Source organism: Fusarium keratoplasticum, chromosome 1 (genome assembly GCF_025433545.1).
Source record: "Fusarium keratoplasticum isolate Fu6.1 chromosome 1, whole genome shotgun sequence".
NCBI lineage: Eukaryota > Fungi > Ascomycota > Sordariomycetes > Hypocreales > Nectriaceae > Fusarium > Fusarium keratoplasticum.
This window is the reverse complement of record NC_070529.1, coordinates 3080015-3104945: the sequence shown is the minus strand read 5'-3', so window position 1 is coordinate 3104945 and position 24931 is coordinate 3080015. Positions and strand designations below refer to the sequence as shown.

The 24931-nt window shown below is 53.9% G+C and overlaps 6 protein-coding genes across 6 annotated transcripts; 3 read left to right on the top strand and 3 right to left on the bottom strand.

The window, feature by feature from the left end:
* Window positions 1–857: 857 nt before the first annotated feature.
* Window positions 858–2537, bottom strand: NCS57_00092600 (uncharacterized protein; the record flags this gene model as incomplete). Its single annotated transcript, XM_053051001.1, has 2 exons — window positions 858–2466; window positions 2521–2537. The coding sequence occupies 2 exons, from the start codon at window positions 2535–2537 to the stop codon at window positions 858–860; spliced, it is 1626 nt and encodes a 541-aa protein (XP_052919516.1).
* Window positions 2538–2852: 315 nt separating this feature from the next.
* Window positions 2853–10819, top strand: NCS57_00092500 (DRIM domain-containing protein; the record flags this gene model as incomplete). Its single annotated transcript, XM_053051000.1, has 2 exons — window positions 2853–4234; window positions 4282–10819. The coding sequence occupies 2 exons, from the start codon at window positions 2853–2855 to the stop codon at window positions 10817–10819; spliced, it is 7920 nt and encodes a 2639-aa protein (XP_052919515.1).
* A 262-nt stretch (window positions 10820–11081) lies between these two features.
* On the bottom strand, window positions 11082–11615 carry NCS57_00092400 (DNL-type domain-containing protein; the record flags this gene model as incomplete). The annotated part of the gene is made up of 1 exon (XM_053050999.1): window positions 11082–11615. The coding sequence occupies one exon, from the start codon at window positions 11613–11615 to the stop codon at window positions 11082–11084; it is 534 nt and encodes a 177-aa protein (XP_052919514.1).
* Window positions 11616–13544: 1929 nt separating this feature from the next.
* On the top strand, window positions 13545–15334 carry NCS57_00092300 (uncharacterized protein; the record flags this gene model as incomplete). The annotated part of the gene is made up of 2 exons (XM_053050998.1): window positions 13545–15188; window positions 15239–15334. 2 exons carry the CDS (start codon window positions 13545–13547, stop codon window positions 15332–15334), a joined length of 1740 nt encoding a protein of 579 aa, XP_052919513.1.
* A 3161-nt stretch (window positions 15335–18495) lies between these two features.
* Window positions 18496–20126, top strand: NCS57_00092200 (Glucanase; the record flags this gene model as incomplete). The annotated part of the gene is made up of 3 exons (XM_053050997.1): window positions 18496–19104; window positions 19158–19724; window positions 19776–20126. The coding sequence occupies 3 exons, from the start codon at window positions 18496–18498 to the stop codon at window positions 20124–20126; spliced, it is 1527 nt and encodes a 508-aa protein (XP_052919512.1).
* A 729-nt stretch (window positions 20127–20855) lies between these two features.
* NCS57_00092100 (uncharacterized protein) lies at window positions 20856–22977 on the bottom strand (the record flags this gene model as incomplete). The annotated part of the gene is made up of 7 exons (XM_053050996.1): window positions 20856–21249; window positions 21302–21517; window positions 21570–22092; window positions 22153–22303; window positions 22400–22486; window positions 22558–22605; window positions 22690–22977. 7 exons carry the CDS (start codon window positions 22975–22977, stop codon window positions 20856–20858), a joined length of 1707 nt encoding a protein of 568 aa, XP_052919511.1.
* Between the last annotated feature and the right edge of the window lie 1954 nt (window positions 22978–24931).

The following is a 24931-nucleotide window of genomic DNA, read 5'->3' as shown; positions in this document are numbered from 1 at the left end:
AACAAGAGTCGCATCTGCCGTTCGGTACTCTCTATTCGACAGTCTTTTGATACCAGTATCCTCTTCTTCCGGATACCCACCTCCACCCCGTCTGCGCATATTGTCGCACCTATACCCCCCCAACCTGACAAGACGGGACCGGTTTTTTAACCAACTTTTTTTTTTGTTCAACATACATATTCAGATATCCCTTCCCAGGAGAGAAAATAGGGAAGATGGAAACAATTACAAACAAACCCTCAGGCCTGGACCTTGTATCTTTTTTTTTGTTCTCTGATCCCGGGCCCCTCTGGTTTTGCGGTACCAAGAAAGATTGTTACTGCTGTACTTTTCTGTAGGACTAGCTGGACAGGAGGTGTGGAAAAACGTTCCATGGCTGGCGAAAGATGTGGTTTTTGCTGGTTGTACATTACGTTGCCCAAGGGGGGTTCCCCTGGCTAGTAGATACCTACAATTGAGGGAAAACAGTTAAAGTTAAACTTGCTGGTTCTCTACTGTGATTGGTGGTTGTGGTAAGCGAGTTGAGACTATCGTGTGACGAACTTCGCAACACATAAGGTTCGAGTTGCACGGAATCAAGTCCCCTAGCCAAGTCAGTCACATCGGCTTAAGTTGCATAAGGTTAAGTGCACATGGTTGAGTTGTCTTTGTTTGCATCTTGGTTCTATCAAGGCCGACTGACTCTATTCTGCATTAGACGACGGCTTCTCTACCTCCTGCTAGATACCATCTCGATGCTCCGAATCATATTTCGGCTGAGGAAATAACCCCGTGAAAAATCCCAAACCCGCCCTTTTGAACGCCACCCATGCATCTGTTGCTACCGATATATATACGCACATCTCCATTCAGGGGTATCAAGCAGCAAAATCCCATTCCTTGAACGCCTCCCTGAAAGCCTCTACATCCTTTGTCTCCTCCTCGACCGTCTGCTCACAGTCTTTCCAGATGATGCGGTCCTCGAGCCCCAGGAGTTTGGCCACAACCCGGCGGCCAAACTGCAGATCGAAGCGCATGTCAGAGGGCAGCGGCATGACGAGGGTTTTACCCTTAATGCGGTCCTCGCCGTCGTCTGCCCAAAGCCACACGCGGAAGAAGTCGCCCCCTGACTCGGCCTGCTGCGCGAGGGTGAGGTCGCGAGTGGTGAAGGCTGGATAAGACTGGTTCTCAGCCTCAACGCGGAACGCAGCTTCGGCGACGTCCTTGTAAATGAGGTCGGCCGGCAGGGGAAGAAGTTGCCAGATGAGATGGACGTTGCGCTCACGGCTAATCTCCCATGTGACGACGCCGAGCTTGTGGGAGCTCTTGCTGGCAATCATGGCCTGGATCGCCTCGCGGAAGCGCGTCATCTCGTTGTACGCCTTTACGGCGTCACCCTCTGGATCCGAGACGGAGCCAATGCTTGGGATCGTGGGGTTGTGTGGAAGCGGGACGATGATGAAGTGCCCAGGAAAAGAGAGGCCTTGCTCAGCAAAGGTGGAAGAGGTAGGGAGAGGGCCCTTTGCAGTTGAGACGTAGGCATCATTGCCAATGCTGCAGCACATATGAACAGCGAGATTAGGATTGGAGAGACAGAAGTAACATCTGTCGGGACCAGGTGGAGGAGACCGATGGCGATGCTTCTGTCGACCACGATAGCCCCTCTCACGATCGTCGCGGCCATATCGGCTGTATGAGTCGTCTTTCGCCGGGCGCTTCTTGGGGGCGTTGAAGGGCGACGACGTAGCGCCCGTGGGAATAGCAACGTCAGCCTTGTTAAGACTGAAAGCATATATCGCCTTTGCCTTGGCGTCATTGCCGTACGGCGCCATCGAGATAAATCGCGTGACGGCAGGGGTTTCGGACTCTTTGGTAGGATGCACAAAGGCCTCGCGTTCGTAGAAGAAGTTGCTTGGCGAGGCGGATAGATGGTACCGAGGCTTGAGAGTAGCACATAGATGGGCGATAGATTCCGAAACAGCTATGGAGGCTTGGTTCGTGGGATCGAGAGCAACTTGGGAGCCGGTCCATACGCCTGCGGGCCACATCGAGGTCAAGAGGATATCAGCGCTGTTGGCGCCGCGCAGGCTGTTCGCATCATCGACGGTGTGGAGGGGCAGGTGTTGCTCCTTCGACTGGCCTGCAACAATGTTTGTATCGAGCTGACCACCCAAGGCGACGATGCGCACGCCGTCAGATGTCTTGGTGATGCTGCGCTTGCCCAAGAAGTGGAGATTTGGGCAGATGTCCTCCTCGGCCTCGACCTTGGCGACGACACGCGGGGGCAGAGGGTTGCTACCAATGGTGAAGTAGGTTGGTAGAGGGACTTCCAGGGTTCCATTCAATAGGGCAGAAACTGCGTCGTCGTCGTCGGGGCCGAACACATCGCCGGTGAGGATGGCCATGGAGAAGTTGTTCTTGGAATGTAGCGTTGCGAGCTTCTTGAAGGCGGTTTCTAGCTGGCCATTGAGGCTGCCCAAGACGATACTAAATAGGAAAATTTCAGTCTGGGTCGCTATCAAGCAGAACGATTATACATACATCTTTGGTGCCGCCATCTTGGCTGTTGTGTGGTGAGGACCTCTTGGTTTCTCACGCGATCAAGAGAGAACGGATGAAAGTCGAAGCTGCAGGTGCGATGATGAAAGTGCCTGGGCGCGTTTAAGATAAGAGTTTGCGGCGCGACCTTGATTGGTCAGAGTGGGGCGCTTCACGCTAGCGCCGCCTTATCGGTTTTACCGCGTATCAACCGTTGAAAAAAGTTAGGAAATTTTGGCGGGGAGCCGCTTCGCGGTGAAGCTCTTCTCGCAGCGAGACTTGGACCTCTAATCGCACTCTGCAAATCTCTTTTTTCGGCGTGCAACACCGCCAAGATGCCGTCCAACTCCTCCGGGCGCATCGCCAAGGTGCGAAAGAACAAGAATCTGACACCGCACCAGAAGAATCATCGATGGGAGTCTTTCAGCACCAAAATCTCCAAGTTCAGTTCCCTGCAACCGTTGCGAAAAGTTCGACGCCATGACCTCGAGACCGAAGACCTTTCGACATCGACGTCGTACTTCCAGACTGGGCTGCAGAAATGGGGAGAGCTCAATGTCTCGAAGCCCTTCTCCGCCTTCAAGACAAAGGTGTATCCGCTGTGCGAGAGCCTCCCTCAGCTCCTGCACTTCGAGCAGCGGATAATGGACCTTTTGGCCGATTTCATCTCAGGCCAAGACAAGGAAGCTCTGGAGCCTCTTCTGGATCTTCTTACAGCATTTTCACACGACCTGGGAGTCCGATTCGAGAAACATTATGGGAGGAGTTTGGATTTGATGGTGGCAATCGCCGCCAAACCTCAGCCTGTCGAGGTCATTGAGTGGACATTTGGCTCCCTCGCCTTTTTATTCAAATACCTCTCCAAGTTGCTCGTCCCGGACCTGCGACCGACATTCAAGGTCATGGCACCTCTACTCGGAAAGTCGCGACATCCTCCTCATATCGCCCGATTCGCCGCTGAAGCCTTGAGCTTCCTGGTAAAGAAGGCCGCCGCGCCGTCGCACCGTGAAACGGCTCTCAAGCGCCTGGTTGAATGTGCGCGGGACGATCTCATCAGCATCAAGTCTGACCGCCAGTTCACCCTCTACAAGGACGGATTGATGACCATGTTCGCCGAGGCCATCAAGGGTACAGACAACATCATCCACTCGACTGGTCCAACAATTTTTGCCGCTTTGGTCGATGCTATCCCTGAGGAGGAGCGCAGCCTTGCAGAGGAGACTATTTGGACTGATGTCGTCTGTGGTGTGTTGACCAGCGTGATTCACCATGCGACTGTCGACACTTTTGGAGAGTTCGCCGAGGGAGTTCATCAGTCGATTCAAGCCAACATAGAGCGCGTTTCCGCGGCTGATCGTCAGTGGCAAGCAATTCCTCTACTCAGGATCTACGGCACCCTGGCTGGAGTTCGAAAGGGATATCGACTGAGCGACTGGGCTCCTCTTATCCGCAACTTTGTCGAAATGCTGTCGAATGTTACTAAAGCGGCGCTCGAAGTGCCAAAGGATGCCGAGAGTGTTGTGTGGAAGTCTGTTATTGTCAACATCGCCATTGTATGGCATCACGCGCCGATCGACGCATTAATACCCCATATTGTTTCTCTTACTCAATCCCTGAGCCGGGAGCCGTTCATGAAATGGTTCATCCCTTTCTGCTCATACTTTTGCGAGCTGGATGCTCAACGTTTCGGAAGTCTGTTCCGGAATGATTTCCAGAAGTAAGCTCCCTTGCTTTTATGTTGAATCGCAGGACTAACTGTGTCAGGTTTATTGCCAACCACTGGTCTGAAGGCCCTAATGAGGACATGCTATGTGTCTTGTTGCCCAAGATGATCGAGAACCGCGCTTTTCCGCCCGCGGGCGAAAAGGACAGCTGCCGGATGCCGCAAGCCTGGCAGGACCAGATCGTTTCCAAGTTTGAGCGCTTGGAGATCTCGCCTTTCCCTGAGAGGGGACCTTACAACAAGGATCCTCAGGTCTGGAGGGACAGGTGTCTGCCAAAGTACTCTGCTCTGCTCCGAATTCTGGAGCTGACCACAGTTCATCCGTCCACAAACGCTCGCATCGCCGAACTTTTACTCCGAAAACTCAAGTTGGCTCTGCGACCTTCCTCCTCTCTTGCATCTGATGAGGTTCACTTTATTGTTGGCCAAGGATTCCATGCCTACCTTCGTATGAGCAAGGCTGCCGGGTCTGTCGACATTGCCTTAAGCCCTTTGCTGCGAGCTGCTGTACCACGCTTCGCACAGTCTATTGGCTTCCTCCACGCCTATCTTGCCTATGAGGAGATTCTTCGAAGCAAAGAGACGACTGAGAGACAAAGCAGCACAAGCAGTGAGGGTTCGACAAGCGAAGAAGATCCAGTCATCAAGTCATTGATTGAGAACCTGAGCTCTCCGTCTCACGAAATTCGCCTGGCATCTTTGGAGCTGCTCAAGACACTCAACCCGGTTACAGATACCTTCAACAGCGTTGACACTATGATCGAAGTTGAGCAGACTCCCCTGGGCCTCGCACACACAAGAACAATTGCTATGCACCTTCGCAAGCTGGGTCAGAATTACGCGTCATTTGAGGACAAGTCGTGGCTGCAGCAAGCAGTTCCGTCTTTCCTTTACGGTATGCTGACAGTCAAGCTCTCGCCCGTCTGGGATGATTCCGTGGAGACAATGAAACAAATCACCCAAACCAAGGCTGGAGAGGAAGCAGTCTGCGAGGTTGCTTTCCGCTGGCTCAAGGTTCCTTCGGCTCGCTGGGGCCCTTCACAATCAGAAACCCACTCTTCGGGTCCAACTTTTGTTTCCGACTTTGAATGCACCGCAGTTCGCCGGCTTGGAGAAGTTGCCGATGAGGTGGAAGAGGCCATTGACCGCCCAGATGACTTGATGCTGCAAAGTTTCGACGAGAAGCAACGGACAGCAGAGGTTGCGGCTGGTAACTCTAGATCCCGCGCGCTCAAAGTGTTCAACGCGATCCCTGCTATTGCAGAGAGAAGGTCTCGTCAACTTGTTCCACACTTTCTCGCATGGGCGCGCGACGACGACCGAACCCCTGACTCGGCTGATGAGCAAGACACCTCTGAAGGCGCTACCTGGTCTCTCGCGGATCGCAAAGCCATGGTTGGCGTATTTTCGCAGTTCATCAACCCTCGAGTCCTGTACCAGCACGAAGAAGTCTATGCTGCACTTCTTCAGCTGATGGAGAATGGTGATGTTGAAGTTCAGAAGGTCACTCTCAAGGCTATCCTTGCGTGGAAGCAAGAAGCCATCAAGACCTACCAAGAAAACCTCGAGTTTCTCCTTGACGAAGCTCGGTTCAAGAACGAGCTTACTGTCTTCCTTCAGGATGACAGTGCCATCAAGGCGGAACACCGATCCGAGTTGATGCCTGTCCTCCTTCGATTGCTCTATGGTCGAACCATCTCCAAGAAGGGCGCGGCGAGTGGTCGCCACGGACTTCACGCAACCAGGCTTGCTGTCTTGCGAAATCTCAGCGTTGAGGATATGGGCAGCTTTTTGGACATCGCCACCGGAAAGCTGAAGGATGTCAAGGTTGTCGGCGCATCCAAGAAGATATTTGACGAACCCCTGCTCCCTGTTCGAAAGCAAATGGGCTTCCTCAACATGATTTCCTCTGTCATCTCCGAGCTTGGAAACAACGCAACGCCCTATGTCGAAACCCTCCTCAATGCAGTTCTTTACTGCCTTGTTTTCGCCTGTCGACAACTGAGCGGACACGGCGCGGATCCGGAAAACCCCCCTGACGAGGAGGAGGAGGAGAAGGCCAGCACACATTCTCTTCTCAGAGTGATCCGCTCGACTGGTCTGAAATGTCTGAATGCGCTCTTCCAAAACGCACAGTCTTTCCAGTGGGCGCCGTATCAAGACATCATCATTGAAGAGGTTGTTGTTCCAAGACTTGACAATCTACCTGTCGAGACGACTCAGGGAGTGTCGGGCATGCTGCAGCTCTTCTCGACCTGGTCAGTTCTTCCTCGTGTCGCTCTCTTCCTCGCGCCACACGACAAGGTTCTTCCGGATGGAGTTCTTCCCAAGGTCATTGAGACCCTCTCAACCAAAGGCAAGGACGAGGTCAAGATTCATGTGCTAGCAATCATTCGCAACCTAGTGAAGCTTGCCACCGCGCCCGCTCAAGAGTCGGAGTACAACGAGGTTATCAAAGCCGAGCTCCTTGACACGAATGCTGCAGCGATCCTAGCCCAGATCACAACCGTTCTGGATATGTCAGGCCTCAGCAATGACCTGTTAGAAGCTTGTGTGGAGACCATCTTGTCTTTGGCGCCGATTGTTCAGGATCCCCAGGACATTCAGTCTGTGATCAAGATTTCCATCTTCCTCCTGAACCAACCCCCGCGACGAGTCAGCCCTAAGCTCAAGGGTAGAATCCTCCTCATTGTTGAACAATACGTCACACGTTCCAATGCCGTTAAGGACCGATCACTCCTTGACGACGTATACGACACTGTTTCATCTCTCTACAGCTATTTCAAGGACCAAGAGAACCGACAGTCCCTGTCAAGGGCGTTGCTGGCTCTCGCTGGGAAAGACAATGATCTGGTGGAAGTTGCTGGACTCTGCGAAGCCCTCAATTCGTTCAAAGAGGGTCGGATCGAGGAGCCAGATTACGACAAACGTCTCGCCGCCTTCAGTTCCATTTCAGGTGACCGGGAGGTCCCTCTCACTCCAAAGCAGTGGCTTCCTCTGCTTCACAACCTGATTTTCCATATTCGAGACGACGAAGAGTTTGGAATTCTCTCATCAAACTCGGCCGATGGCATTCGACGATTCATTCGAGATGTGGCTGCTTGTACAGTTGATGCGTCAAAGGAGAAGTTCGACACCTACCTGCGAGACGTCATCCTCCCTGCTCTCTATGTCGGGGCCCGCGAACCCTCCGACACCGCTCGACGAGAGTATCTCCGGGTCATGGGACACCTCATAATGACAATGCCCGAGTGGGAGCCCATTGCCGACCTCAGCGCCTTGTTGAATGACAGGACAGAGGAGACTGCAGAGCCAACCTTCTTCTTCAACATTCTGAGTCCTGCGACCTCGAGGCAATTGGAGGCTCTTCAGATTCTCGAGGCTGCCAACAGCCAGAAGGAGATGGGTAGCCAGAATCTTGCTCAGTTCTTTATCCCACTTCTGGAGCATTTCATTTTCGGTCGCACTGATGGAAGTGATGACCATGGACTCGGTGCTCAGGCGACCAATACTATCGGTAACCTGGCAAAGTCTCTGCACTGGAAGCATTACCGTACTACCTTCCAGAGGTACATCGGCTACGTCGAGTCAAAGCCCGATCTTCAGAAACAGACAATCCGTCTCCTGGGCAAGTTTTCTGATGCCCTCATTGCTGCATCTGAGGAGATTCCAGAGGAACGCATGGAAGTGGACCAAGTCGATGCCTCGTCATCCACCAGCACAAGGCTTCCTCTCACGATTCCAAAGTCAGAGAAGCTGCATGCCGAGGTAGAAAACTCCTTCCTGCCCACGCTCATCAAGCATCTTCATCTGAAGGATGAGTCAGAGGTCAGTTACCGTGTCCCTGTTGGTGTGGTCATCATCAGGCTCCTGAAACTCCTACCTTCGGAGCAAATGGATCAGAAGTTGGCCGGTGTCTTGACGGATATCAGCCACATTCTTCGAAGTAAATCTGTGGAGGCTCGAGACATGGCTCGAGATACCCTGGTCAAGATTGCTGTCAACCTTGGCCCCTCATTCTTTGGCTTCATTCTCAGGGAACTTCGAGGAGCTCTCACCAGAGGATACCAGCTTCATGTGCTCTCGTACACGATGCACTCGATCTTGGTTGCAGTCATCCCTGGCTACTCTCCTGGTGACTTGGACTACTGCCTTCCAACCATCGTGATGGTTATTATGGACGACATCTTCGGCGTGATCGGACAGGAGAAGGATGCCGAAGGATACACCAGCCAGACAAAGGAGATCAAGAGCAGCAAGAGTCAGGACTCGATGGAGCTGGTTGCCAAGAATGCGTCCGTCAACCAGCTCATTGAGCTTGTCAGGCCTCTGCGAGCCCTCCTGATGCAAAAGGTTGACCTCAAGATGATTCGCAAGATTGATGCTCTCATGACGCGTATTACTGCCGGTCTCCTTCAAAACCCAGCTGCCGAAAGCCGCGACACTCTGGTCTTCTGCTACGAGGTCATTCAAGACGTCTACAACTCACAGAAGCCCGAAGTTGAAGAGAAGATCGATCCGCGGGTCAAGAAGTACTTGGTCCAGAAGGGTGCCAAGAAGAGCGGCGAGCGAGGTAGGACAACCAAGAACACCTACAAGCTCATTCGCTTCGCCGTCGACATTCTTCGGGCCATCTTGAAGAAGCACGACAGCCTGAGGAATGCTGCCAACATCTCTGGCTTTGTCCCTATTCTGGGTGATGCCTTTGTGGGCGGCGAGGATGAGGTGAAGATCTCAGCCTTCAGACTACTGGCTGTCATCGTCAAGGTGCCATTCCCTGATGACCAGGCCGATAAGCTCTACAAGGTTGCTGTCAAGGAAGCAACAAAGGGTATCTCGATGGCGGTCTCTACCACGACTGACCTGTCTCAAGCAGCGCTCAAGATGCTGGCTGTTGTCCTTCGAGACCGCCGAGATGTGCCGGTCAAGGACGCGGCAATCGACATGCTGCTTGCCAAGCTTAAGGATGATCTGACGGAGCCCCTGTATCGACACGTCACATTCAACTTTTTGCGATCGGTTCTGGACCGACATATCGAAACCGCAGCCATCTACGACACTATGGACTATGTCGGAACAGTCATGATCACCAACGACGACAAGGATACTCGTGATCTGGCACGAGGCGCCTTCTTCCAGTTCATTCGAGAGTACCCTCAGAAGAAGGCCCGTTGGGCCAAGCAGCTCAACTTTATCGTCGCCAATCTCAAGTACGACCGAGAAGGTGGTCGTCTGTCTGTCATGGAGATTGTCCACCTGTTGCTCATGAAGTCTTCCGATGACTTCGTCCAGGAGGTTGCCGCCACTTGTTTCCTCCCGCTATTCTTTGTCCTTGCCAACGATGACAGCGAGAAGTGTCGACTTGCAGCGGGTGAGCTGCTAAAGGAGATCTTCCGCAAGGCTGACAAGGAGAGGACGCAGACTTTCTTGGGCCTGTTGCGTTCGTGGCTCGACAAGGATGGGAACGAGGCAGTTATCAAGCTTGCCCTTCAAGTCTTTGGCTACTACCTCGAAGCCCATGAAAACGCCTCGAAGAACAAGAAGGACTTCAAGCTTGTTATTTCCAAGGTCAACGGCGTCATCGAAGCTGAGGATATCCGTGAAGTTGACGGAGAGCTTCTGGAGGCTGCGCTGGGAGTTGTCCGAGCCTCTATGACCGTGTTCCCCGACAAGATCCTGGCAAGCAATAGTGAGGACATGTGGGCGAACATTGCCAAGTGTCTCTCTCATCCTGATACACCTGTCAAGGTGGCATCCATCGGGCTGATCAGCTCCTTCTTGGCTGATTTCGCACAGAAGGCTGGTAGCACCCCTATTGGCGAGGCGGTGGAGGGCAGCTATGGACTTGAACTTGATCTGGCAAAGGTACAGGATCTTGTCAGACAGGCGCTTGGTGTTGTGGCGACTCGTGATGTGGATGAGAAACTGGGAGCAGAGGCTGTCCAGGTTCTCGTTTTCCTGGCTCCTCGCCTGCCCGTGCGACCTCCCGTCGAAGAAGAAGAAGAGAGCGAAAGCGAGGAACAGGCAGAGGAACAGGAGGACGCTGATGAAGTCGAGGAGAAGCAACGAAAGACGGATCTCCAGCATCTGTTCTGGAAGCTGTCTCACATCATCCGAAGGGAGATCCCTCCCAGAGCGGTGGCCATCACGCCCAAGGTTGCTGCTATGGAGGTTCTTGAGACTGTTTGCCGCAGGTCTCCTTTGGATCGCCTGCAGCCATCTCTCAAGACCATCCTAGTGCCGCTGCACAACCTCACCGACCCCTCGATTGCGCCGCCATTCTCGAACGATGAGCTCTTCAAGACAAAGCACGAGGGCCTCAAGACCAGAGCGCAGATTCTCATGGATGCCCTGCAGAAGAAGTTTGGAACGGCCGAGTACACGAAGCAGCTGCTGGCGATCAGGGAGGAAGTGAGGGCCAAGAGAGAGCAGCGGTCGAGCAAGAGAAAGATCGAGGCGCTCGCGCACCCTGAGAAGTATGGACGGGACAAGCGGAAGAAGTTTGAGAAGAACAAGGAGCGGAAGAAGACGCGATCCAAGGAGCAAAAGGTGATGAGGCAGTCGTACAAGCGGTGGTGAACAAGTTGTGTCGAGCATCAAGTGGCGTTTGGGAGTCTTCGGCATTAGACAGCACCTATTTCAAGGCGTTAGCTTGTGGATATATAAAAGTTCACTGTAGATGAGATTGGGAAAATACACAACGCCACCAAGGCGAATCTTTATCAATATGTTTTGTCTATGAGAAGGGTATCCTACCAACGCCACCCAATGCCCTCTACTCTATAATATAACATGGTGCTCCTTTATCTTTATTCGTACATCTTTGGATCCATATGGCGACTTATGAAGTCTCGGTCTTTCCAGTCCCCTCTTCAGATTGAGCAAGAGATTCCTCTGGCCAGAACTCAATATCGCCGTCCTCACCCAGGCTTCCTCTCTTGACGAGCTGTCCCTTTTCCCGCATGAGATCCTCGACGGTGATCTTGCGATCGCCAAAGATATTCAAATGATCGCTGATGACGTGACGGTTTCGGCATTCAGGGCAGGTAATAAGCGTAGAGCCGTAGTGGTAGCCCTGCTTGGAGACGTTGTGGTGGGAGCGATGGCCGCAGGGCACGCAGGTGAAGGACAGCTGATAGTACGACGGCTTGATCTCTGGTCGGTCGCCCTCGCTCTTGGGCTCCTCTCCGGGCTGTGCTTGCTCGCGGTTGGGCTGCGCGTACTTTTGCGTCGGCGGGCGGGGGATCGAATGCGCCGCGCGGGAGGCGATCAAGGGTTGGAAAACTGCGGCGGGGCGAGCGCGGATTATGCGCTGGGGCTGCGAGCGGAGCTGGCGCAGGATCGAGGAAACGATTGGTGTCGAGCGAGAGGCCATTTTTGCGTTGTGAGGGCGAGTGTGAAAGGTAGGGTTTTTTTGGTGGATGTAAGTGGTGATGGTCAAGCCGGGGTTGAGAAATCGAGAAATGTTTTAACATCCGGGGTTGCTTTGCCGCGAGACGTCATTCGTGGGTCCGGGTACTTAGTAAGGCCCATCATGGAATCTTGACGAATCACGGCAGTTGGCGCACTTACACGGTCGACCTGTGCTTTTTGACTACACTCGAGTCCCATGTTGACGGGGAAGGCCTATAATTAAATATTTGAAACTATCATGAAATACCTAAGATTGGAAGTGTTGGTGCCAATGCCACGTCTCAGAACCATGTGCCTGCGATGGATAAGGTATTATCAAGCCCACATGGCAGGACTCAGCCCATGTGCGGACTTGCCTTCAATAAACGGCTGCTACCAAGTTAAGCAATTGCAGGTAATGGGAGGAAGGACGTTCTTTCCTCGCAATTGTTCTCTTAAAACAGTTACTTTCGAAGTCCCAGAGAATTCATGATCCCTCTCCTTTAATAACTCCCGACCTCTGCAGAAATCCTACCATCACATCTCCCTATTGACCAGCATCTGAGTATCACTCCTTCGTTCCTCTATAGAAAACTCCGAGAATTCTCATTATGATGCTCATTCCTACTCTTGCCTCCTTGACCCTCTTCCTATTCGCCGCCCTTGTCTCCGCAAACGACGACCTCGTCCTTGCCATCAACACAATCAACCAAGCCCGTCAGGCCAAGGGCATCAACCCTCTAGGCTGGAGCCCAGATCTCGCAGCCTACGCACAGTATTGGGCAAATCAGATGGGATCCGGAGCGCAACCCTTCAGTCACGCACCTCCTGAGCTCCGACCTTTGCAGGGTGAAAACATCTTTCAGCAGACAGCTACCCAGTGCGATGCTGTCCACGACACACCTCTTCAGAATGCCGTGAATGCTTGGCTTTCGCAAGAGAGGCTTTACACGGGACAGCCCATCAGCGATGGAAAGGAGCCTTGGCTTCACTGGTGTAAGTGGCCACTAGCTCTCGCAATGCGAGCTTGAAGCTGACAACCACAGCCCAGTGCATGTGGTCACAAACAACCCACATCGCTTGTGCGAGAGCATACAGCGTGTCTGAACCATGCAGAGTATTCGACGTTTGCCGCTTCTACCCAGAGGGAAACATGTAAGTCTACCATGTCGACGAGGTGATCACCACTAACGACTGCCAGAATTGGGCAGACGCCGTTCTGAGTGACGACTATTGATTAATCGTGTGCCCCCGGGAATACTGATTGGGTCGAGATGTAATACACGAATGTGTTGCGCAACGGTTGAATTTCATTATGTGGATCGCTGTAACGGTTTTCGGGGAAGTCAGGGGTTCATTCACGTACATACTTCGTCACTGTTAGTTGGATTATCATCAAGCATGCACATGGTTACCAGTAACCTATTAAGAGTAGGAAGAAATTACGTATAGAAATTAAGATGGAATAATATTACAGATTCAGCTGGTATCAACGAGTCATCCCAACTTCACAGCTGCTGAGAGAAAACCAGGCTTTCTGATGTGAAGGTCCAGGGTAGGCGATCACGCACGCTTACATAATACAACACATAGGTGGTCAGTGCTCTCCAAGGGAAACGCCGAATTTGTGGCAGACAGTGAGCGACGCGATTGAGAAAAAGGCCCCCAGTTCGCGACTCCATCAAGCATCGAGCGTTGAAGCCATCACAACAGACACGCCAAAGTCACCACGTCCCCTCCCATTCCACGACTGTGCACTTTCCATCACTTTCGCACAGGTCCCGGCACCTTGGTGGTCTTTTTCGCGTCCCGGCGCACTGGAGCAAAAGCGAGAGACGAGTCCTCGCGCGTCGGCATAGCTCCCTTTACTGGTCCAGCATAGGATGACCCTCGAGGTCCCCTAACGCACACAATGGAACGATCAAAGCCCCAGGCGTTCTTGTCGAGCTACGCGCCGCGATTGCGCGGCTACAACAACTCTCTCCTCACCCCCGTACTGCCGAGCGCGCCCTCTGGCCCCGTCTCGAGAACGACCAAGCGAGGCACCACCATCATCAACTACGCCGAAGATGGGTACGACGACCTGGATGAGGATAGCGACGACACCCGAAGACGACCCACCGGCTTGAGAAGCTTGCGCAAGGAGGACTCGGTCAGCAGGCAAGACATCGCCGAGAAGGCAGGCAAGGACACAAAGGAGCCCGTCGACGTCCAGGGCATTTGGCGCGATTGGATGGCCAAGCATCGCCTGGCTCGGAGTGATCAGCAGAATGCGGTACAGGCTACATTGCCGCTCACACTGATTCCGATCCGGATCGACCTGGATGTTCCGGCCTTCGTCCCCCCGCCTCCATTTCCAACACCGAATCCCAACACCGTCGATATCTCCCTCCCTCAGTATCGACAACAGGAGATGACGGTGCCCTACAAGCTGCGAGATATTTTCTGCTGGAATCTCCACGAGACGCTGATCTCGACCGACCAGTTTGCTCAGACTCTGGTGCAGGATCTCGACCTTCCTCACAGGCAAAACGCCATCGCCGAGATCAGCAAACAGATTCGGACACAGCTCGAGGAGTATGCGGGCGTTGCCCTCCACCCGCTGTTCCATGCAGAGCAGCCGGCTCCTTCTCTCCCGCAACCGACGGCCAGCGGATTGACCCCAAGACCAAGCTTCGCTCTCAAGTCTCGGGACGAGTCTCCCGCTTCTGCGATCCGAGGCACCTCTCGACCAGACACACCTGCGCAGACAGGAGGCGCACCCACTCCATCTCAGACACAGGCCCCAGATGTGACAGCTGAGGCGACTCCCATTCTCCCCGATTCTGATGACTACAACCCTGACGATACATATCGATGCATCATCAACTTGAACCTTAATCTGGCTTCAATGTTGTACACAGACAAGTTTGAATGGTCTCTTCTGCACCCACCAGGCACTGCTGAGGCGTTTGCCAAGGTGACGTGTGCTGACCTAGGACTTACCGGAGAGTGGATTCCAGCCATGACACATGCTATCTATGAGGCTGTCCTGCGACTAAAGAAGGAGGCCTGCGAGGCGGGTGGACTTGTGGCCGGATGGGGTGGGCTACAGCAAGAACTGCCAAACGATGCCGCCCATGGTGTGGAGGCTGGTTGGAGATATGATCCCGACCACCTAGGAGATGACTGGGAACCCAAGGTAGAGTTCCTGAGCAATGAAGAGATCGAGAAGCGAGAAGGCGACCGAGAGCGTCAAGTCCGTCGGTTACGTCGGGAGACGGCACGGTTCAGCTCCACGACAGGCATGTTGGGCGGCACACCGTTTGGCGCTCCGATGGAGGTCGAGGAGGAGCGGATGGGACGAGGCGAGAGGTCCAAGAAGAAGCGGAGATTCCGAAGCCTGAGTCCGCTGGGCCGAGGAGGGACGCCGGGAGGGCGAGGAACTCCAGACGTGGGCGGATATGGAGGCGGCGGAGCTCTGACGGACCAAGAGAGACTCCAGTGGAGATGCTGGCATTGCCAGATATGGGGCACCAGCGTCTGGGCAGTGCGAGACGGCCCTGCAGGCCCAAGGGTAGGTGCAGCTCCTCAAGGATTTGTTGACTTGTTACTGACGGTTCCTAGACCCTGTGTGCCAACTGTGGATATCTCTATGAGCGAGATCAGAGGCTTCCTCGCCAGTGCAAAAATCTTCATTTCCAAGACCCTCGTATTGTTTAGGAACCTACAGATGGAAAGCAGCAAGAAAGAAGAGCAGCCCCTGAAGCTCGGGCGAGTGAAAGTTCACGGTCGCCAAGCAAGAGTGACAGACAGCTTAGCCGAACGCCGTCTATCACTCACCTACGCTGGCAACCCGTGCGTGTTCAGTGAGCGAGTTCGTTCCAAGACACAAGGGCATTGCATATATCTATCCTATCAGTCACATTTCGGGAGTCTTGTTTTTGCGAGCAAAAGCTTTGGGGCGGTGGCTTTGGGACTCAGGGATGTTTTACGGCGTCTCGGGAGGATATGGATTCCTCAGTGGACGGTTTTTGACGTTGGTAATTGTGGAAACGGGGATGTGCCAGCCATCCAGCCAGCCAGGATGGATGGATGGATGGAGGCGAGGTGTAGAGTATTGTGCAGTACCAGTACCACCTTTGTAGAATATATTAGTGCAAAAGGGGTGTTTTGAGCCGACGCCTGATGGATGGACGCTGTGGTAGCATGGTTATGGTTGTGCCCTCGGAGGGAGGTTGCCAAGGTTGATCCTCGAAGGAGCAATAAAGTGGCTTCCATCCAAAAAGAGGTGACATGATATGCATGATGCTTGATTAAGGGGGCGGTTGAAGCATCCATGCCTGGAGGATGCAGGTGATGACCACGACATTTGGTCGTCACGTGTGCCACCTGACTTTGACCTCCAGACCAAGCTCTACCCAATCGCGACACCATCAACCTTCATCATGGCCCTGAAACACCGGCATTGAACGGCCTTCCGGAGCCCGAGAATGGGTGCTGCTGCATGCTACCCTAGCCGCTTATCCCTTGCTGCCTCGCCTGTCGAACCATCCATCCCATCACACCAAGAAGCTGTCCATATTGGGACAATCCGGAGGAACCCCTTCCACGATCGAATCCGTCCACCACTCACCACGGCCACTCGAGCACCCCGCATGCTCCTTTGGGAAGTCACATCACTGTCGCATCTCGGCCACCTCCTCCACGTGCGGTCATTCCCTCCGGTCTGGAGTACCGGCCGGCTTGGCGACTGCCATAGGGCGGTTCGACCCGAGCCAGCGTCTAGGGTTCAGGGCCACCTTTCGGCCTGCGGTGGCCGAGTGGCTGAGGGATCGCATCTGCCTTGTCTTTGCCTCGGCAGGACAAGGCTGAAGGGCCCTCTCTGCTTTGATAGACTTTCTCGATGGCGAAGGATCAGGGTTTGACTTTGTCTTGAACCCTGAAACATCAAGACCTCGCTCGACAGCTACCGCAGATCCTACCAAAGCTAATTCATAAGTTCCCCGGACCGACCAGCCATTCAACGCTTGAAGCATAAACGCCATTCATTTGGTGCTAATTAGTTACTGCGACCTGGCCATCACATGCGACCTCTTATCGCCAAGGTGCCTGCCGGACATAGATTCGCCGAGACCCCTACCCAAGGCCCTCCTCACAAGGCAACGTGGTGATTCCAGACCCATGTATGCACGACCTCTCATGGAAAACCCGCAAAATGCTGGATCTGGATCGGGAAGCTCTCCAACCTTATTACCTTGTCCGTCAGGGGGTCCACGGCTCCGCAAGTTCTGCCTGCCACATGACTCGAGTGTCGGTCTGGGATAGACAAGATGGCACATGAGCAACGTACGATAGCCTCAATGTGACGATGGTCGCACATCCTCATCATCGTGAGCGTCAAACTAGCTGGAAGGCGAGTGGAAACCGACGGCTGCATTCCCGAAAGTGCCGTCGACCCGTCTCACTCGATGACTTCACGCGTGTTCGTCTCGAGCCCTATTGTCGAGAAAGGGCAATACGGGATTTCAGCTCTATGCAGTTGAAGCGCCAATATTGAATCTGCGGTTATGGAGAACGAAACACAGGAGGGCTTAAGCGCCGAGGGGCACTTCCTCTCCAACAAGACTCTGATGGGAGACACATCGAGGCAACTATTGATGCTAACATAGGACAACCTCGTACGAACAAGTACGTACTTGAAAGAATATCGGGTGGGCTCACTGCTTTCTGGGATGCCCAATTTTCTGTTCATGAATCCTCCATGTGTGCAAAGGGCAATCTTCTCCGTCATCTCGCCTATACCACGAGACTCCTCGGACTTGACTGCTCGCTCTTGGGCTAAAATTGCAGTTTATTCGAGTTCACTCACGGCTTTGGTCGGAAACTCGGGCAAAAACGACCCGTACGAAGGCCCTTCGCCCGTGGCAAGCGCCTTTCTAGCCTACAACACCTCAGCCTTGACGCTCGAGAATCCTTCGACCAGTCATGGGATGGCTTCCCTTGCCGACGCACACGGCTAAATGGCTTGCTAGCCTGGGAGGCGAATGTCTGAATAAGATTGCGGGGTGAAGCTCTCCCGCTCAGTTGCCTTTCCAGGGGGGGTATCCGATCACCGGATGATCCGTCCTTGGCCTCAGGTCCACGCTCCGTTAGCTCACGGCAGACGCTCGATGGAAGCGACGGCCCGAGAATGGGGAAACGATGACAGCCGCTTTCGAGCCTCCGGAGAAGGACGTCTCCCTCGAGGCATCCCTAGCCACTCACATATGGCTGTCCTGGGCGCAACCTGGGGAGCTCCTCCAATGAGGAGGCAAAGCGAGTGCAGCCTCTTCGGAGGCTACAGGTCGACCTCATCCTGGAAAGGCGGACCGATGCGGTTGTTGTTCATGGTCTCTTGTGGGAAATCATCTCATCTTTACCATTCTGGACGGTAAGCGGAGATGAGCCAGGAGACCAGAGGCTCTAGAGCGTACCCACCTACACCACTTGGATGTCACGATGTCTGTAGGTGATGGCTCTCTGGTCTTGGTGCGCCTATTCTCTCAGTTCATCAACTGAGGAGCTCGGATGGGCTAGTGGCGATGGCAGCAAGGCAGTGCCTTGGAGGGAAGAGGCGGCCCGAAACCCGGTCTTGGTCTGGGGAGTGAAGCTGGAGCTCTCTATCGGCATCACGGCTTCCACAGCCACGACTCCATACTCAACATGCTCACGATGAGCTAGGGACTAACGACTATGGCCTTGTCAACTGTGTATTGCCACCACTCCATGGACGAGCAGACGACTATATAAGGTGTTGGACCTCCCATCTCAGATACTCCTCATCAGCCTCATCTCAACAACCTCATCACCCACTCAAACAAAGGATACAACCTCAATTCACAATGTACCGCATTCTCGCCACCGCCTCGGCTCTGCTGGCAACCGCCCGTGCCCAGCAAGCCTGCACCCTCAACGCCGAAAGCAAGCCTGCCTTGACCTGGTCCAAGTGCACATCCAGCGGCTGCAGCAACGTCCGCGGATCTGTCGTGGTTGACGCCAACTGGCGATGGACCCATAGCACCTCCAGCAGCACCAACTGCTACACCGGCAACACCTGGGACAAGACTCTCTGCCCCGATGGAAAGACCTGCGCTGACAAGTGCTGTCTTGATGGTGCCGACTACTCTGGCACCTACGGAGTCACCTCGAGCGGCAACCAGCTCAACCTCAAGTTTGTGACTGTTGGACCATACAGCACCAATGTTGGCAGCCGTCTCTACCTCATGGAGGATGAGAACAACTACCAGATGTTCGACCTCCTGGGCAACGAATTCACCTTTGATGTCGATGTCAACAACATCGGATGCGGCCTGAACGGCGCCCTCTACTTCGTCTCCATGGACAAGGATGGTGGCAAGAGCCGCTTCAGCACCAACAAGGCCGGTGCCAAGTACGGAACTGGCTACTGCGATGCCCAGTGCCCTCGCGATGTCAAGTTCATCAACGGAGTTGTGAGTATCTCGAGTTACCAGTTTTCAGGGGTAGTTACTGACAATCATCAAAGGCCAACTCCGACGACTGGCAGCCCTCCGCCAGCGACAAGAACGCCGGTGTTGGCAAGTACGGCACCTGCTGCCCTGAGATGGATATCTGGGAGGCCAACAAGATCTCCACGGCTTACACTCCCCATCCCTGCAAGAGCCTCACCCAGCAGTCCTGCGAGGGCGATGCCTGCGGTGGCACCTACTCTTCTACTCGCTATGCTGGAACTTGCGATCCCGATGGTTGCGATTTCAACCCTTACCGCCAGGGCAACCACACCTTCTACGGTCCCGGCTCCGGCTTCAACGTTGATACCACCAAGAAGGTGACTGTCGTGACCCAGTTCATCAAGGGCAGCGACGGCAAGCTTTCTGAGATCAAGCGTCTCTATGTTCAGAACGGCAAGGTCATTGGCAACCCCCAGTCCGAGATTGCCAACAACCCCGGCAGCTCCGTCACCGACAGCTTCTGCAAGGCCCAGAAGGTTGCATTCAACGACCCCGATGACTTCAATAAGAAGGGTGGCTGGAGTGGTATGAACGACGCCCTCGCCAAGCCCATGGTTCTCGTCATGAGCCTGTGGCACGACGTGAGTATCTAACCCCTGAGTCTCGGACAAGACACTAACGTGACATTCTAGCACTACGCCAACATGCTCTGGCTCGACTCTACCTACCCCAAGGGCTCCAAGACTCCCGGCTCTGCTCGTGGCTCTTGCCCTGAGGACTCTGGTGTCCCCGCCACTCTCGAGAAGGAGGTCCCCAACTCCAGCGTCAGCTTCTCCAACATCAAGTTCGGTCCCATCGGCAGCACCTACTCCGGCACCGGCGGCAACAACCCCGACCCCGAGGAGCCTGAGGAGCCCGAGGAGCCCGTCGGCACCGTCCCCCAGTGGGGCCAGTGCGGCGGCATCAACTACAGCGGCCCCACCGCCTGCGTGTCTCCCTACAAGTGCAACAAGATCAACGACTACTACTCCCAGTGCTACTAGATTGACAAGGATAATCCTGTCTCCGAAAAGAAGTTGCGACAAAGAGGTGGATGAGTGGGGTTGAAAGAGGGAGAAAAGGGGGTGGTCGTGAACAAACGATGCTGAAAGAGAGATGATTTGTTGACTGTTTTTCTTCTTCCTGCACATAGCTTTACATCCTTTTTTGCCTTTTCCAGTATTATACTTTTTTCCTTTTGCAAATACAATCTGTCGTTATCTACTACATCTGCCTGCCTTGTTTGCCAAGTGACTTTTACCCCTGAACCCGACTTTCGCAATAGTCCCAAGACGAGAGATGCTATGCAATATGTTGAAAGTATGAATGCCTTTGGCTTGGATATGAACTCTTATATGATCGACTCATTAGAGCACCTATATAGTAGGATTCCAGGGGCCAAGGGAACGTTGTTGCTGGAGTAATCTACCTACAGAGCTGCGTTGATCGCCAGGATAGGTCCTTCCATCATATGATCAATTTGATGCATTCGCTGACTATAATGCCCTGTGAGAAAAAGAATCAATTACCCCCAACTCAAATCATAGAGCTGTTCTCGAAATCTCACCAACTCACTCGGGACCTTTACCAACACACATAAACATTTCAGGGGCATACCCATGTATTGACTCCATCTTGGTATCTACACAAAAACAGCGTATGAAAACAACTGCCTGTCTCATCATGGCTCATACAAAAGTCTACCAGAGAGGCGTCTCCTCAAATCCCTTCCCTTAAACATCCTCGCGCTTCCTCTCAGCCTGCTGGATCTCAGCTCCATCCTTGAGCTCCACGGCAGGAGTCACCTCGACGCCGATCATCTGGGCTCCCTTCTCCGTGTGGTCGGCTCCGCCAAAGATGGCGTCCATGTTCTCGAGGGCGATGCCCTTTGTCTCGGGGATGAAGAAGAAGACAAAGATGCCGAGGAGGATGTTGACGCCGAAGAAGAAGAAGAGGCACTTGAGACCCGTCTTGGCGAGGAAGGTGGGGAAGAACTGCTGGAAGATGGTGTTGGCGACGTTTTGGCACTGCGAGGCCATTCCGACGGCCTGGGATCGGACGTTGGCCGAGAAGACTTCGCTGGTCCACATCCAGACACCGGCGCCCCAAGATGGCTTGTAGAAGAAGCTGTAGATATTCTGTTAGGTGTGTTGGTTTAGATGAGGGTGTATGAGCTTACATGAAGAGGTACAGCATCACGACGATACCAATGGCAGTTGGCTCCGACTTGGGGGTAGGAGTCGCGAGACCGATGACAGGGACGATGAGCATGCAGACGGCCATACCAGCAGCTCCGACCATGAAGAGCCAGCGGCGGCCGAAGCGATCAGCAGTCCAGACGGCGTTGAGGGTGAATAGAATACCCATGGTAGCCCAGAGTGCGTTGATGAGGTTGCTACAGTCCAAGAGTCAGCACTATACTTGAGAAGCACAGGAGGGAAACTCACATCTTCTCGGAAGAGGTCCAGACCTGCTTGTAGATGGAAGTCGAGTAGGTGTTGAGCGTGCCCTGGCCAGTGAGCTGCTGGCCGACGTTGAGGACAAAGGCGAGGTAGAGACGCTTCCTGATGGAAGGATCCTTGAACAGAGCACCGTAGCCAGGGCTGATGGCCTCCTTCTCGTACTCGATGGCAGCCAGGATGGCCAGCACTTCCTCCTCAACCTCCTCCTCGGTATCACGGATCCGTCGCAGGGCGGCGCGGGCGTCGTCGATCTTGCCCTTCTTGATGAGCCATCGCGGGGACTCGGGCTGGAAGGGCAGCAGGACGATGACGATGATAGGGACCATGATCTGGAAGATGACCACCATGCGCCAGTCCCACTCGCCGAGCTCCTCGCGGTGGAGGCCGCAGGCGTAGTTGATCCAGTAGGCGATGAAGGCACCGACAGAGTAGAAGAGCTGCCAGAAGGTCATGACCTGGCCTCGGATGCTGGCGGGGGACACCTCGCCAATGTAGACGGGACCGGCAGCTGAGTGGGGGTTAGTACGGGTATAACTTCAGGTCGAGAAGCCGGGGGGTGGTCACGTACTCAGAGCTGTGCCCTGGCCCATGCCGATGAGGACTCGGCCGAGAATGAAGACGCCAAGCTTTCCCTTGGGTGAAAAGGCCTGGATGAAGGCGGCAATGATGGTGACGAAACATCCGACAGCCATGCCAGCCCTTCGACCGCAGAGATCGGCCTATGATGGGGGGTATCAGCACACACTCTTGGCTCCCTTGGCTGCATTTGGGGAAGAGTTGGAGGCAGACAAGGGTATGTAGGATGTTGAACATACCAGGGGGCCACCAATGAAGAAGCCGCTAACAATAGCACCGATGGTGTAGCACGTGTTGATCAAGCCGACAGTGTAGCTGTCCCGCTTCTAGAGAGTGGGCGATCCATGGTTAGCCACGAGATGCCAAGAACAAGACGCGGCAAGGGGAGCCGACTTACAAGGTCGAGGTTGAACCAGTCGAGCCAGTGCTGAGAGGCTTGGAGAGCCTGCATGTTTGATACGAGTCAGCCATGGACGTTCTTGGGGGCGGGAGACGAGTCATGTTTGGGGAAGGGTTTTGCTTTGCGTACGTTGAAAACACTGGAGTCAAAGCCGTAGAGCGTCATGCAGGACGCTGCCACCATGGCAATGAACCAGTTGTAGGTTCTTGTCTTGCTGACCATCTTGACGGCTTGTGATGTACTCGTATATGGGATCTTGTGTATTGTAAAAAGACAGGAACAGGAACCCCTTGGTTGTCGAGCAAGGCAGAGAGAGAGATACCCCTTTGTATAAGAAAGGAAGGGGGAGGGAAGAGAGGGATGGTTGAGCACAGAGATCAGAAGAAAAGAAGAAGAAGAAAAGGCTTCTCCCGTCATCTTTTTATCTTTAGAGATAGTCCTCCCCCGGACCCCAGACCCCAGGTCGAGACTGTTAGCCTGCTCCACCAGGCAAAAAGGAACAGGAGACTCATGACTAGGGAAAGACAGAGTAGGAAGATCACGTATGAGAGACCAATGCCCATGTTAGCTGCAGTAGCTTCCCTGAAAGTTTGAACCCGGCACGTAGCACTGTAGTAGCAGTCGCTTAGTTGGTCGGCCCGTGACGTTTGCTTCGACTGAAGTTGTGGTTCGGTTTCTCCATTAGTTCCAGAGCTCAAGCCTCAGTTTGGGACGGACCCCCGCGAACCAAAGCCGGACTCTAACCCCCAACGCGGAGCCGTATACTTTTTTGACTCTCTGTCTCTTCCCCCACGGGCGCTTGCGAACGGCCAAGGCGAATCTCTTGGTGTTTCCATCGTGATGAGCACTCAACATGATACGTCCCCTTCATCTGCTGTGCCGTGCCGAGTTCCGTGAGCCCTGCCAACCCCCCTTGTCGTTTTCCTCCACCAGCTCGGGAGCTATGTCGGTTTTGGGTGCGTCCATTGCCTCTCTCGCCCCCGATTCCTGTGGCTAGCCTCTCACCTCCACAGACGCTGGGGGTTGATTTGCTTTGGCTTTGGAGGTTTGGGACGTTTAGAAGTGGGTGTGGGGAATGGGGGAAGGACTCGTGGGCAGGTGTGATGGTTGCGTCGTGTCGCTAGATCGGGGTTCTCATTGGTGGAAAATTTATCCGGGTCGAATTTCTCCGTGTGGTCAAGGCTCAGACCAAGGACGTCGAGACCCGCATCGCTCTTTCCCTCCACGATTTCCATTTCCGCTCTCTGGTGCCGTGCGGAGTAGCTGGTCGTTGGGCCTATCTTCCCCGCATCTCCATCACCAACCAAGATGATATCGTGGAGAAAGAAGCGAGGCCTAACTTGTTTGGACGGAGGATTCTATTTACAAGAGAAGGTTATCTAAGATAAAGACAATGCTCATACTGTGTTGTGTTGTGTTGTGTTGATGCTGTACCAAAGAAACCCACTCTGACCATGCCATCGCTCATCATCATGTCCTGTTCAACCACGAGCTTCAATCCCTAGAATGACTAACCAGATGCCTACACCTCCTTCGGTCAACTGATGTCCCTTCTCGCCCGTGCAATCTGCAAGGTGAGAACACACCACTCACCGAGACAATCCCGGCCAGCCAAGGTCGATCCTTCTCGGCCACGAGCCGCCGCCGTCCACCGCCAAGAACCGCCGCCCATCACCTCACCCGACTCTCACATTAGCTGCAGGGCATTTATCTGCTTGCCCCTGGCAGTGCCAGACCGTTCCCGTCCCCTCGAGTCGACTCGATGCTTACAGGACCGCTTCTTTTTTCCTCTCTGCTTCGGTTCCGCACCGAAGTGAGAACGCCCTCGGACATTATCGGCCAGAGCAGAGCATGAACCAGCCAGGGGTCAGTCACCATACGCCCTATATACGCATCAATCAATGCCTGGTATCCCATCTGATTGGACTCGTTCAAATCAATATCGACATCGAAATGACACAAAAAATGTCGCCTGACCACCATCAAGCCGCATTTTCTCCACCTACAGCACAGCCAGCTTCCACTTGATCGATCGAGTCTATCCTCCGACTCAACACACACAACTTCTCCTCGAGAGCGAGACATCCATTCCCTTTCCATTTAGCCTAAGTGTCCAAATGACGAGGGGGCTCATGCCATGGAACCTCCCATCTCTTGGACTCGGCCTTTTAACCGGAAAACAAAACTCGTCTCGAGCCCATCCATGTCCACTTCCTCCCCAAGCCTTTCAGCCTCCTTTTTCATCCACACTGTCTTAACCTCGGTCATCCAAAGAGTCTGCTGCTCACTAGTACACAGGTTTCATTAGCTCTTTCTGCCTACCGTCGTCGCAATAAGACCAAACATTGGAAATTACCGGTTCGATTTCAGC